The sequence below is a fragment of the Anarrhichthys ocellatus genome, unplaced genomic scaffold, assembly GCF_004355925.1.
Source record: "Anarrhichthys ocellatus isolate YVR2014 unplaced genomic scaffold, GSC_Weel_1.0 scaffold11, whole genome shotgun sequence".
Classification (NCBI taxonomy): domain Eukaryota; kingdom Metazoa; phylum Chordata; class Actinopteri; order Perciformes; family Anarhichadidae; genus Anarrhichthys; species Anarrhichthys ocellatus.
The window spans coordinates 9,082,238-9,096,613 of record NW_022280041.1 but is presented as its reverse complement, the minus strand read 5'-3'; the positions used below and the strand labels follow the sequence as shown (position 1 = coordinate 9,096,613).

Genomic DNA, 14,376 nt, shown 5'->3' with positions numbered 1-14,376 from the left:
CAAAGGGTCTGAATACTTATGACCATGTGATATTTCAGTTTTTCTTTTTTAATAAATTTGCAAAAATTTCTACATTTCTGTTTTTCTGTCAAGATGGGGTGCCGAGTGTACATTAATGAGAAATAAAATGAACTTTTTTGATTTTAGCAAATGGCTGCAATGAAGCAAAGAGTTAAAAATTTAAAGGGGTCTGAATACTTTCCGTACCCACTGTATATACTGTATATATTTAAGGTTGAGAGAAGGAATGACAGCAACAAGATATGCGAATTAGGGAGGAACGGAAAGGAAGATAATGTGTGAAAAGAGTCCGAGCAAAGTTGATGACAATGTCTTTTTTTCTGCCACTGTCATCAACTTTACACCACTCTTGTACTCTCTGTACTATAAAGTAGCGAAACGACCATCCTAAGGACTGTTGGGTGATAAGAATGCGTGTGCGTGTGTGCTAGTGCGGGTACTTACCCCGCGGATTAAGGCGACAGAATCTTGAATATGTTTTCTGTTGATCTCATTCAGTTCCCTACAGAGAGAGCGAGAGAGATAGGGAGACCGATAGGAAGAAGAGCGGGCGAAATAAAAGTTAAGAAAAAGGATTAAAGACATGAGAAGTGTGAATCCAAATAAGGTCCAGCTGCCAAAATATCCAAGAAACATCTGGAATTTCAGACGAGTCCATTACGTTTCAGCCTTGTCTTTGTCGCGAATCTTGGCTTCGCAGATGCTGTATTGTCGCTTCCTGTCCAGGATCTTCTGGAGCTCTTTCTTCTCCCTGCAAACACAATTACATCACAACATTACATCTGAACATAGACAAATATTGTACAGAACTTTCACATTATTGTGAAAGTTATTAAAAAAAAGCTAGACGCTTGTGGCAAGTCCAACATCCTGGAATCAAAATCACATGGAATCAATATAACACGATGGTATTATGGCAAAAACGAAGAATTAATAATACCATAATAATAAATAAAAGAAGAAAGTCCCTCTAGCAGGGTTTTCTGGGTTCTGTCCCACCTTTTCTTATTCAAGGTGAAGCGGCTGCACTTACTTTTCGCACGTGTCCTTGAGCTTCTTCAGCTGAGCTGCTTGGCATTCGAGGGTCGTCTCCTTTAACTTCTGCAAGGCCTAAAAAAGACACAGCAGCAGACGACGACCTGTCAGCGAATAACTGCGCAGATGTACAGAAGTGCCACGTTTCTACGAGGTCGGCTGATGATGAACTCTGCGTGCGAGTGTAGTTAGGAATTCATGGGAGGGATACAGTGTTATTCCAAGTGTGTCACCTTGAGTATGCATAAGTGGGCAAAGTTTGGAGGAGTGAATTTACACTTTTCATACATAGACGTGTGCACGTGTTGCTTAGTTTGTTTAAATTAAGTTACATTTTAGTTTATTAAATGTATGTACATCAGGGACCATATGCAAAAATACATTCATCTTAAGAAAGAGAAGAGATTTCATTCTTCAAGTAAAAGCAGATTGTGCACAATCGTACCTCCCGCAGGTGTGTTTGTTGCGTCTCTCTCTCCGGCAAGTGAAGCTGTTGTCGGAGCTTCAGCAGTTCTTGCATCTGCCATTCCCTCAGCTGGACCGTTTGCTTCTCAAGCTCCTGATCCAACGCCGTCAGCTCACGCTGCATCGGGTCAGGGGGCTCGCTGAGCATACACAATGAGGTCGGGTTAAGTCACCCAGTTTAGTTGCATCTGTCTTTACATCATCAATCAATCATAAACTTTATCGTACGCTTCCCTCCTTCCCTCCCTCATGTACTGGTACACCCCATAATTCAATAACATCCATCCCTACTTTTTCTTGATGCTACGTTTGAGGACCTTCTCCATCTGACTGCGTCTCCTCTGGGTGTCAGATTTAAGCTGGCAACTCCGACTCTTCTGCGCCTTACTCAGATTCCACACCTATAAAACACACGCGAGCAAAATGCAGATAAGCGGTTTTACATTGCATTAGCAAAAATACGTGCTTTTTGCCAACATAGTGGACTTTTCAACTCCAGTTTCTATGCAGAGCTGTGGAGTGAAAAATGAAATATATACTGTACTGTGAGTATATACTGTGTACTGTGAGTGTACCTTCTTCAGGTGTTTCTTACGCATCTCTTTGATTTCTTTGCTCTGTTTCTTTAGCAGCTTCAGATAGCTCTTCTGCTCCTTCAACTCCTCTAAGGACTGGGCCTGGACGTCTGAGAAACAAACAGAATTATAAATCATTCAGTGTAAATCTGGCCAGCCACTATCCAGCTCCTAGCTTGTCCAACTTAAGCTCAATGTGACAGACACATTATTTCACTAGTTTCTGTGTGAGGATGAATGTGCCGGAGTGACCTTACCTGCCAGAACAGTGGCAATGAGGTCTTCCTTTGGACTTTGAGCTACACACGCACACAAACACACATGCGCGATCACAAACACGAAAGAAACACAGAAGGAGAAGCACACAGACAGTATGTGTGAAATGGATGGGAAAATCATTTAGACAAACAAAACAAGTGTGCATGGCTTTAGTTTAAGTCTGTAATTCAATTAATCTTACGTTGAAACGAACAATATTTCTCATAAATGGAAGAAATTGCTAGGAAAATTTCACTTTGGATTTTCTAAAAATGCTAAAAACATCTTGTAAATAGACTGCTATGCATATTTGTGCAGTGAAGACACGAGGACATATTGGCTAACGTTAGAATATACACTAATGCACCTACTTGCAGCAGGCTAATGCAGATACACATAGGAGGGAGGCAGACTGAGTGTATCAACTTTTAGACTGCTAAACTTTCTCCACAACAAAAACTGGCAACCTCTCGTCCTAATGCAGGTGCAGGGGACCTTTCCTCTGTGCTGTCAGAGTGAACGGACTGCTATAATGGATTACATCTAGAGTCTTGTGCAATAATAACAGAAAACAAATCATGGCGGTAAATTAAAGTCATCAATCATTGAAAGTGATATCAATGTATGCGACATTAGCATAACTCCCTTTCATATACGTGCAGATAAATGACAGGTGTGTGTGTGTGTGTTTGCATGTGTTACACGTAGACATCGAGACAACATGTTTGTGTGATTTAGAGAGGTCTCTACCCGGTGCAGGTAATTTGATGATGTCAGGGGCTTCTTCCAATGAGCAACGGGGTAGAGAGTGGAAGGTTGAGGAGAGTCCTGGAATGATTTCACTCTCCCTCTTGGTCTCTCCGTCTTTGGGCTGGTTGGGGACATGCTGGAGAAAAGCAACAGGAAGACGATTTGAGAGTCTACAATCTGTAGGCCTGTCACACATTTAGGGACTCACTGCTGACTAACTGGGGTACAGATGTTTAAAAATTGGGGGTGTGCAGGGAGTGTTTGGGTCCTCATGTTCTGACCTCCCTGCTGAGCAACAAGTTTTCTTTTTTTGTTACTGTTCAACACACGGATGTGTCTTACCTCACTGTTGTCCTCTATGAGAGCAGCCAGCTGCGTCTCTCTCTTATGCAACTGACTGATGTGCTTAATGGGGTTGGTCAGAGCCTCTGCGTACTCTGAGAACACAGACACACAAAAACAAGACAAAGAGTGCCTTAAGGTCATAGATGACCATGAGATCACATATTCTGGACCAGCGGCAAAGTTGTTTGAGGTCTTTTGTGTAAGTCCAAGTCGAGTCACGAGTCTTGGAGCAAATTCCAAGTCAAGGTGCTTGACTAACCTTAAGATCGCTAATTTAATTTGACTTCTAGTGTGTTCTCACCCTGGTGTTCATTAGGGATGTAGTCCTGAGCTTCAGTGTAAACCAGCAGAGAGGGCAGCAGGAGGGGCTGGTTCAGCTCATTCTTTAGGTTGATGTAGTTGTAGCCTAGAAGGAAGGAAGAAGAACACAAATGACTACAGTCCATTGGTGTTGGACAGGTACAGCAGCCTTAATGAATGACGTTTACACTGCATGGAGATAGAACATCTGTTTGATTACAACCACACTTAACTCTAAACGCAGTGCCAGAGTGTGTACTGTGTACTGACCAGGTCTGATGGCCGACACCGGGAGGATCCGGTGTCCAATAAACTTGCCGTTTTCTTCAAACACCGCTATCCTCAGAGAGGCCAGTGTGGGGAGGACCACCTGGAGAGAGACAGGGGTGTTGATCCCATGGGAGAAGTTTAGAGAGCATTTAAGAGTTAACAAAACGACAGACGATGAAGGGTGAGAGAACATATTTGAAAGACATGTAAAATCCTGGAATGTGCACCTTATTAAACACGAACATGTCATCGTCCCACACGGGGTCCAGCGAGTTCCCATTGGATGTTTTGGTTCTGTACTTCCTCTTTGTATCAGCAGGAAGTCCAAATATGTCCACTTCCACGTACACGCCCACCTTTTTATCGATCAGAAACTGGCCTGAGATCACCTGGTGGATGTTAAATAATACATGTTTATAATAACAACTCTTACAAAGAACTTTAATATCCAAAGGATGACACTTTTTCCCCCCCCATACCTTAATTTTGACAGTATTGGCGACTATACCATCCACAATGTTTTCTGTGAAAGGGTCAAAGTGCTTGTCCGTCCTCCTCATGAACTCAGGTTTCAGCAGGTAGCCGCTGTGGCCGTTGTACTCAAACACACCCATGTTCAGCTGCATAGGGAGGTCTGGTAGAGGGGAATGGAGAGATGACGAAGGGAGAGGGGGAAAGAGGGACGAGAGAGAGCAAGAAAAGTTGGGAAGAGAGGTATTTACAGGGATGAAGGTTGAGATGCTTTAACTTGACGTCCCGGACATTTGAGTTATTTATAAAGGCTGAAGAGACACAGTATCTTCCAGTTACAGAAAGCAAAACTTTAAATTCTTAAAGACTTTATTTATGTTTCTTGGTCCTGTGGATGCTTTGTACTTCATAGGCCTAGCTTACATGCCCCATTTAGGCCATCTGAAATAACCGCACTCACCCAGGGTCTGGAAGTTTAGCGCCACCATCTGGCAGCCGACGTTCCAGAAGAGCTGAGGCATGTAGTTGGAGCTGTCCACCCTTGTTCCTTTGGGGTAGATTCGGCTCAGCTGATTCTTATTGTACCTGGAGGAGTGCTGTTAAGAGCCTAACACTGTATATGTGGCCAATGTGTGCACTGACCATTTGTTAAATGTTGCAAACCGTAGCAGATAAAAGACAAGCATTACTTTTTACACGTTTTAAAGTCAAGACTTTGAAGACTTTTCCTTGCTCGCTACTTTCAATCTTCTTGACTTTCAACACAAAAGAGGCCTTTGAACACATAAAAGATTATGCACACACACACATTAACGAATTCCTCAAAAGAAGCTTTCAAGGAATGACAAGCTTTCTGGGATACTCGACAAACTCGATGGGGGAGCCCTTCAGGGTGTCCATGCCTTTTGTTTCCACCAACGACGACATTTCAAAGAACTTCCTCCTCTCTGGTGGACAGACGAAGAGGGAAATAAGAGAAAGAACTCACCGGTACAGAAATTGATTTAGATAATCTATGTGCAACATGTCCGTACGATAATGAGTACACACAGCTGGCCTGTCTGCCTAATGAGCTACATTGGAGTAGTGCTTAGAACTAACGAGGCTTGTCAACCCCCCCCCCTCAAACACACACACACTCTTTTTCTTTCACTTCACATCTTCCCCGTACACAAAGTCAGGACGTCTTCCTGTCTCTTAATCAGTCCCACGCACACTTACTGTTTGCCACCTCGAAGCTCTTGAACTTGACAGGCTCGATGTAGTTGACGAGTGTCGACATCTCCTCCGTGGCGTTCACCTCACTGCTGGCGGTACCCTGCGGGAGGCAGATAGCACTGATCCATCAATCAGCCCCATCAAGCCAGTCAAACACGCCGTCAGCCCCGTTCCTGATGGCTCTTACCTCGTCAGAGTTCGGCTTTTTCAGATCAGTTGCCGGTTCATCCTCCTCATCCTCCTCGCTTTCTCCATCTCCTCCTGAGCAATGTTTCAAATGTACATTATGCAAAAACCCAGTGCGCACCACAATGGCCGACTTTATAATCCATATGTCCATGTTTGCTTTCTTCGACAACTCACCAATGGATTTGCGAGGCTCAGAGTCTTTGACCAACCTCTCGGCCAGCTTTTCCTCCCCGTTAGAAAGGAGATGGCTTCCCTCGCTGTCCATCAGAGGGCAGTCTACACAAAATCATAGTGTTAACATCTACTGTATGTTAATGCCATACATTAATCTCGTTTTAAGCACGTATGTGGTAGACCCATTGTTGTTTTCAGCTAAGTGCCATCATGGCTCAAGACAGTTCCAGGTTTCATTCCTCCAAACGCTCGTCATAGTGCGTAGATGCAATCTGAACCTACAGATTCTCAGCCCTACACTGAAAGAGATGCAGGCAGTCGCCTGAACTCACCGTTGTTGGGCGACAACTGCTCCTCCAGCTCTCTGCGTCTTATGCTGCCACTGCCCGTGGGTCGGTGGTATTGGTGCTTTTTCTTGTTTTTGATGAGAATCTTACCCAGCATCTCCTGCGGAGAAGGCAGGGCCTGACCGGGGACCAGCTAAAGACATATGACAGACAGACAAAACTACAATCATTTTATGTTTTAATCTGCATTGCGTATAAACACATGAAGACATGGTTTCAAGTTTTCCCATTGCTTACATATATGTCTTAAGAATATACAGCTCCGAACCAGTAAAACATGTATTTCATTCATGTGCACTTTGATCTGCAAATGCGCTTTAACTTTGTAAGTTCAGAGTTCTTAAGAGAAAACAAGTACGAGCACACAAAAATGCACAACTCATGTTATTGCAAATACCATTGTGTGCCTTGTTCATAAGCAGAAAGATGCACAATATATCTGAATGATCAAATCTGGTACTGCTGGCATGAGTTATATTTTAAGAATTGTGTGAATGCACTGAAAGTTGTGAACACAGAGAGGTTTATAAAATCAAAAGCAATGGATCATGAGTTGTCACGGGCTGATCTGTGTATCACAAGCTGTTTGATCCCATTTGATGGTTTACAAGTTGATTAAGACGTGACTGCAGTCAAAGGATATTGTTCATTTTTCCTGTGAGACATCACACTAAATAGTTTTAGACTAAAACAGACTTTAAACTTTAAAATAATAATATAAATGAAGATCAGTCTCACCGGATATTTCTCCAGTGGTTCAATGAGCAGGGCATCTCCAAAGATGGTCCTGCAGTACTCGGCCATCTTGGCCTGCTGCTTGGCCCTGACAGATCAAGAGACACAGGTTAGTTTCTGGTTTAAATCCTACTCTCTGGACCTTTCAAATTAAAACATTTATTTTGGTTTGGTAATAAATACATCAGGCTAAACCACAAATCAGAATACATAGAGCCGAGACCAACTGGATTGATCTAAATCCATGTGCTGACAAACACACTCGTACAGACTGATAACACTTACGAGTCTACGTGGTTTTCAAAGGACAGGATGAGGGGGTACGACGAGGTCTTGAAAGCACTTTCTGCTATCGCCTCAATCACCTCCTACAGTCGGGGAAAGAATGAGAACTTTAAAAGGACCTCTGTTGAATAAAACCTCTAAGTACATGGTAAAATAAACATTTCCTCTGATTGTAAGGTGTTTCATGATGGCTTATGAGTACAATATACAGAGTTGTTCCTTTCAAAAGCACAGCAGAACTTTGCCTTCATCATACGGTTATAAAGCAAAGACGAGCTTGTTATGGTATTTTTTCGGCAGTTCATTTTGGCAACAGTTTATGGCACTGCTTCCACTTTCTGCAATAAGAATAATAAAGACACTGAATGCCAGTGTGCAATGGACTGCGGCGACTTTCTTCTGTTTGTTAAAATGCCCTGTGGTTGCTGCCTCCATATCCAGCATTTCTGAATCCACTGCACAAAGAATTTGCTGACCAAACCGCACAAATGCACCAAGGTTAAGAGGTCCATACACCAACATCCCTTAATAATTTCTATATTTTTAACAGCCGGAGGAGGAGAAAAACTTCAGGAGAATAATGCAGGGTAACTGAATGCCACGAAGCAGTGAATACCACCTTAAAGGGGATCTCAGTGGTCATGGTGAACCCGTGGGTGATGTAGGGCTCCTCGTCTTGAGGCCGGCCCTTCCAGCAGTCCAGCTCTATACAGCGACAGCCAGTCAGCAGCACCTGCCTGTACATCTCCACTGACGACAGACCAGTCAGCTGACCCACTGAGGGCAGACAGACAAAGCGAGGGAAGGACGGTTTTAGATCCAATAGATTACCTATGAAGCTAGGTGTCAAAATGAGCGCGTTTCTTGTTAAATCTGAGGAGTGTACTTTCACCTGTGAGGTATGTGTTGTGCGAGGAATTGATGAAGTAGTGAGACAGTGGTTGGTTCATGTCGTCGATGATGTCTAGCCTCTCTGGAGGCACGATGCTGTTTTCCTCTCCTTCCAGATATCGACTGAAAGCCTGCAAACTGATCTGGTCTGCATGAGAGAGAGACAGAGAGAGAGAGAGAGAGAGAGAGAGAGAGAGAGAGAGAGAGAGAGATCAAACTTGTTTTTGACAGTGAGAACAGCATCCATCTGCTCATGGCAAGGACTGGAAGATATTCTGCTGAATGTATCATCATGTGTTCTAGCAGTAAACTGGCCAAAAGAGCAAAAGGCTGTTTTCGGACGTCAACCATCTGAACACTGTGGGCTGGACAGTGGATCGTCTTACATATTTTGGCTTACCGGTGTCCTAGCAGACCTGCTCACGGTAGCCAGGCTCTGTTTGTTCCCTGGTTTTGGACAGTTTTTCCACAACAAAACATGTGGAGGACATTTTATTCTGGGTGTTTTACTGAAGGGAAAGATATATGGGTTTGGTATGACCAAGGATTTTTTTAGAAATGGACAACCTGCTGCAATAAAACACCAGGAAATCAATCATGCCTATAAATCTATAATTATCAGAGTACTGCTGCAGCTGACAAACCTCGCTTTGGGGGACACAGATACAATCGACAAGAGGATACAGCTGCATGTACACTGACCTCTTATCTAGCGAAATAACATTATTTTATGTGACTCACTTTTTGTGCAGTTTTTTGCTTCATTATTTCTATCTCAGAAATGAAGATAGCATGTTTCAAGCTGCTCTGGAGGGTGAACAGAAACACTCAAAGTTACTAACCTCTCTCCAGCTGGCTGGCGTTGGTCTCGTATTTCTCCATGGTCTGTCGGACCTGTTCTCTTTTCAGCGGGGGGTACAGCACCTCGTTCAGCCGGGAGTCTCGCTGCCTGCGGTTAATGAAGTCCATCAACTGGTCCAAAGAGATGAACGGCTTCCTCTTGGAGCCACTGGAGCAAAGAGATACATTTTAGTGAAAAGAGTGTGTACGGTCACACAGAAGGTACCAGGTTGTGAGCATTACTGGGAAACCCTACAAATATAACTAGAGCGTAGCTAATAAAAGGGTTTAGGCTGAGGGTTGTAACTTTGTTCTCATGTGTTACAAACCTTTCTTCAAAGATGCTTTGTATCTCGGGCCGGAGACAGAGGGTGTCGAGAAATCTCTGGAAGGCGTCCCACGTGAAATCATCTGGCTTTATTCCCTCAGCCTGAAAGAGAACAGAGAGGATGGTGTCGAAAGATATGGAGGGAAAGAAAAAGAGAAATAATGGAATCATTTGCAAAATTTGCATTAAATGCAAAGTTTGACGATGCAGGATCACACATGCATTCTGGTCTCCACTACTGATCCCCAAAAATATTGAAAAAAATTGTTGAATTCCCAACACACTTATTCCAAACTATGTAGTATTGGGAAGATAAATACACTGTCAGCTGATGATCAGATTCTGCTCAGTCTTCACCCACTTTGTGTGATCTCTTATTCAACCAGCAGGAGGCACCAGAATACAACAATACCGAGAGACACGCTGACGGTGCAGTTTGCACAATCTGGTCCCTTATTCATAAAAGAAACATCTTGTGACTCCGAACTGATTTTTGGGAAAGATTGCACGGACTAATGGCATACAAGAAACCTAGTTTCAACCTACCAAACCACAGGCCTGTGGTACCTTACACTGCATTTACAAGCAAAGGATTTGACAATATTGGGACTCTCAGGCTTGAAAGAATGAATGAAGCCAGGATTTGTAATATTTAAACAGTTGCTCTCTCTAGGAAGCCACATTTATGACTTCTATAAAACCATATCATATCTAGTTTATATAAAACCTCGATGGCAAGCGGCAGATTTTAAACGGTGTACATGTTGGGGATTGGCTTACTTGCTTTCTTGTTGAAAGTTAGATGTATGGTAAATATGAGGGTCCCTGCCAGCAGCTGGTTACCTTAGCTTTGCATATAGACTGGAAACAGGGGCAAAGCTAGCTTACCTCTGTTACCAAAATCTTAAAAACTTGTGACTCTGTTGACAGTTCATTCATATTTCATGGTTACTCTCCTATAGGCCTGCAGCCCTATTTCTGCCTTCCTTACGTTGCAAAGGCATGCAAAGAATGCTATGCAACACCACAGGGTGAGAGACTGAGCTGCACCGATTCCAATCTCCAATGTATGAACCAAAACACAAAAAAAAACCTGCATATTGCGAACAGCCCTGTGGTTAGTGATCGCTTCTGATGATTACCCGGTTGTTGACGAGGCCACACTGCTCCAGAGCCGTCTCCACTCTCTTTTTATCTGAAAACATCTTGAGAATACTGAAAGAAACACAGAGAGTTTATAGAGATAACAGTCACTGTTTAAAAGTTTTTTTTTTTTTTTTTTAGTATGAGTCAAACCATTCACATGAAACGGAAAAATCAGGTCAGTCAGCAGAGTCTGAAAGGATTACATTTATACGAGTGACAGGGCTGACCAAAAACCAGAGAGAACAGATAAAGAGTTGAACCGAAGAGGAGAGAAAGTGGAAGAGAGACAGAGAAGAGGAAAGGAAAGAAGAAGTGGAGTGCACTGGTGTTTAAAAAGTGGTTTCTCACTTCTTCACAGGAATCTTCCCATCCTGATTCACCTGCAGCTTTAACTTAGTGTACCTGAAACAGACAGAGAGAGGCTTTTAAAAAAACAATGCTCTGACATCTACAGTTCGCTAATGTCAAGATAAGACACACACGGCTTCTTACGCTTTGAGGAGGAAGGTGTGCCGTGATGCATTCTGCGAAAGTATGTTTGTGGCCAAAGTGAACAGCTCATCCGTCCAAATCTAGAAACACACAGAAACGAGGTGATAAAACGGGGTTGTTTGACTGTTCGTCTGATGTCAAAACTAAGGGAAATCGTTTCTATATACAACACGCACACAAATGCACAGAGAGGGGGAAAAAAAATCCCTCTTTACAACTCCTGAACACGCACATGCCTGTGTGTCAACATCGTAAAGTGAGTAACCAGCATATGGCCCGAGGAAAGAAAGAAAGACACAAGTGGAGGGGGATAAGGAGGAAGGACGGAGACGAGACGGGAAGGAAGATATATTGAAGGCAAGTAAAAGTAAGCGAGTAGGCTATGGGATGCTAATGGCGCCGGTTTCCATGGTTACCTTGGCTGCATCTTTCTGCATCGCCTGGAAGTTGAGGAAGGAGATGTTGACCAGGTCGCTGCCATGGACAACGGTTACCAGCTTCCCTTCAACGTTGTTGGCCTTACCGAAGCCCAGCACGTCCCGCAGCTTCGGGTCCTGACACACACACACACACACACACATTTATACGTTCTCTTTAAGACATTGTACGTGACACACACAATATAATGACCACAACCCTGCTTTGCGCATAACATCTGTACATCCTTCCCGCTCCCTGCCCAGCTCTCTGCCTCCCGAGAACAGTAAATGTGATGCATGTGGTGTAGCACTCTGATCAAATTAACCTAACGACTCTTTCCTCCTTTTTAGGCCACTCTGTCTCTACCACCAACTCTCAATGTCTCTCCATCAATTATGCATTCTCTCCGTCACTCACTCCCTCTCGTGTCTCTTTCATTTCAATTAAACTAATTAACTTGGAAGACTGTTTATGAAGAAAAATACTGCCGAGGCAGAGCACAAAGTGTGCATTGTCATTAAGCAGCGAGTGAGACTTTTAAAGGATCAGTACACTCAAATTAGGAAAACTTCACAACAGCCTCCATGTGACAAAAGATAATACCCAGACCTCACTGTTGGTGGTTTTCTTTGGAACCCCTACCTACCAAAGAAATGGTCCTCGTAAAACTGTTGACAGTGTGTGTGGATCGTCCAGAGCAACATCAGGAACATTGCTTCCGGATATAAATGTTGTTAAAATGTTTAAACCTGCATTAACAGACGTTTTGGCCAACAATAGAAGATCTAAATATTATCATCTTCTGAAGTCGATATGGCAAATTTATTAACAAACAGTTGCTTATTTGCATATTCAGCACATACAGAAGCATTCATTTAACTCCTGAGGGAAGTATCTCACTCTCTAGCTGCTAAATGCTCCACCACGCTCACCAGCTAGTCGCTAACATTGTGTGTCTGTGTTTGGCGCAGGGCAGAAGGTGTACAGTTAGTTAGTGATTTGGGTGAACTGGCCCTTTAAGGATTTAAACCACTGGTATGATTTGTTTATTTCCTCATTCCTTTTCTGAACACCACATTTTGACATTGATTAGCACATCAATGGCATAAAACACATAAAATTCACATTGTTTACACAACACAAAACCTAAATGCCACCCTTTAAATATTGCTGATCATGCAGGTTTTCTTACATAACGTCTCAGGCTTTATTTCAGTTATTGCAGAACAGGTATCTAATCTTACACACAGATTAAAAGCAGGACCACATTTCACTGTTCATTGCTTTGATTACAGATTGTAGGTATTGTAATAATGTTAACTTTTTTTTTTTTTTTTTTTTTTAAATCAATTTGACCCACAAGCCTGAACCATGTCAACAAGTCCATATGTTTCAGCCACTAATACGCAGCTTTATCCCTCGGCCCGATCTACGATCTTACACAACAACCTCTCTCCACCAACAGTCACTGGTTATATCACTTCCTGTCTGACGGCCCATCCGTCAGCAGGCTCATTAGCGCTCTCTCACGTTTGCGCCATCAGCTGAGAGAGGAAGCACACACACATACAGTGAACACACGTATACACACGCATCTTTTGGTGACAGTCACACTTGAGCATCACATTTCTGGTCCCAGAACAAAGTTATCAACAGCAGCAGGTGACAGCTTCTTTCTGTCACACACACACACACACACACACACACACACACACACACACATTACTAACCTTTGGTAGTTTGGCGTATTTCCCTGTTCTGGTGTCCCTGATGGCGTTGATGTCCAGAACCTCCACCTCCTAAATGACATACAGGTGTCAGACAATTACTTGACGAGTAGAAGAGTGTGTGCAGGACAGAGAGTCAACATTAGCAAATCAGGGAAAGTGGACACAGTGAAGAAAGAGGGGTTCATCTCCTTTTATACATTTTACATCATCACACTAGTGGTGCTGTTCTAGGAATGGCCGTGTTGACTTGTTGGTCTGTGCACCACTTTGATCCGGACTGAAATATCTCGCGAACCATAAAATCTTGGACAGACAGTAATTGTTCCTCGACAATGTACTCTACTGACACTGGTGATCCTTTGTAAGTGAAATCTCTCAATAGCAATGGACTGGACAGCGATGACATTTGGTTCAGACTTTCATTTCCTCTTCAGGAAGAACTTGCAATCACTTTGGTCAAAGTTTCAACAAGTAATGGCAGTGTATAGACATTCCCGCTTTACATTCCTCATCTACTAAATAGAGAATATTTTAGCATGCTACCACATCAAACATGAAAAACATGTTAGCATTTAGCTCAAAGCACCACTATGTCTTCATGCAGAGCCACTAGCTTTGCTGTAGACTCTCAGTCTGTATTATAGATTATATTTGTGTGCGCTATGGATTGAGTTGGTAGTTTCCTACAGTTCAAAGTTCAAATAATGAATGTAACTTTTACAAAACAAAGTCAACGATAAATATACTTTAACTGATAAACGGGGCAAGTATGTTTACACACCATGAGGGCGTGACAGTCCACTCTTATATCAATATTCTCTAACATTTGCAATTAATGTAAGAAGCAGCAAGCAGAAACACTGATGGAACAAAAGTATGTTTTATGGTCAGTTTCTCCTCCTTCCATTAAACCCACTCTTATCAGATTCCCGTGCTTCTCTAGACATAAAACACGACCGGTGACATAAACTCTGTATGTGTGTGTTTGTGTGAGACCATGGAAAACAGTGACATAACTTTTGGAGAACTCTGCGCGCGCGCACGCACACACACACACACACACACACACACACACACACACACACACACAC

General features: G+C 43.0%; 1 protein-coding gene across 2 annotated transcripts in view; it reads right to left on the bottom strand.

Moving 5' to 3' along the window:
• Positions 1 to 220: 220 nt before the first annotated feature.
• plcb3 (phospholipase C, beta 3 (phosphatidylinositol-specific)) overlaps positions 221 to 14,376 on the bottom strand; it is a 36,616-nt gene continuing 22,460 nt past the window's right edge. For both annotated transcript variants that reach the window (XM_031850841.1, XM_031850842.1), the window contains 30 exons: positions 13,286 to 13,354; positions 11,552 to 11,689; positions 11,136 to 11,215; positions 10,992 to 11,045; positions 10,640 to 10,712; positions 9,499 to 9,599; positions 9,172 to 9,338; positions 8,331 to 8,477; positions 8,058 to 8,215; positions 7,439 to 7,521; positions 7,157 to 7,241; positions 6,404 to 6,551; positions 6,072 to 6,173; positions 5,896 to 5,969; positions 5,712 to 5,808; positions 5,353 to 5,437; positions 4,951 to 5,075; positions 4,499 to 4,653; positions 4,247 to 4,408; positions 4,020 to 4,119; positions 3,751 to 3,855; positions 3,447 to 3,541; positions 3,105 to 3,240; positions 2,354 to 2,395; positions 2,097 to 2,206; positions 1,813 to 1,922; positions 1,502 to 1,661; positions 1,055 to 1,131; positions 683 to 772; positions 221 to 523 (listed from right to left, as the gene is read on the bottom strand). In XM_031850841.1, coding sequence (XP_031706701.1) covers positions 409 to 523; positions 683 to 772; positions 1,055 to 1,131; positions 1,502 to 1,661; positions 1,813 to 1,922; positions 2,097 to 2,206; positions 2,354 to 2,395; positions 3,105 to 3,240; positions 3,447 to 3,541; positions 3,751 to 3,855; positions 4,020 to 4,119; positions 4,247 to 4,408; positions 4,499 to 4,653; positions 4,951 to 5,075; positions 5,353 to 5,437; positions 5,712 to 5,808; positions 5,896 to 5,969; positions 6,072 to 6,173; positions 6,404 to 6,551; positions 7,157 to 7,241; positions 7,439 to 7,521; positions 8,058 to 8,215; positions 8,331 to 8,477; positions 9,172 to 9,338; positions 9,499 to 9,599; positions 10,640 to 10,712; positions 10,992 to 11,045; positions 11,136 to 11,215; positions 11,552 to 11,689; positions 13,286 to 13,354 — 3,243 coding nt within the window. In that variant the 3' untranslated portion in view covers positions 221 to 408. The remainder of the gene's footprint in view (positions 524 to 682; positions 773 to 1,054; positions 1,132 to 1,501; positions 1,662 to 1,812; positions 1,923 to 2,096; positions 2,207 to 2,353; positions 2,396 to 3,104; positions 3,241 to 3,446; positions 3,542 to 3,750; positions 3,856 to 4,019; positions 4,120 to 4,246; positions 4,409 to 4,498; positions 4,654 to 4,950; positions 5,076 to 5,352; positions 5,438 to 5,711; positions 5,809 to 5,895; positions 5,970 to 6,071; positions 6,174 to 6,403; positions 6,552 to 7,156; positions 7,242 to 7,438; positions 7,522 to 8,057; positions 8,216 to 8,330; positions 8,478 to 9,171; positions 9,339 to 9,498; positions 9,600 to 10,639; positions 10,713 to 10,991; positions 11,046 to 11,135; positions 11,216 to 11,551; positions 11,690 to 13,285; positions 13,355 to 14,376) is intronic.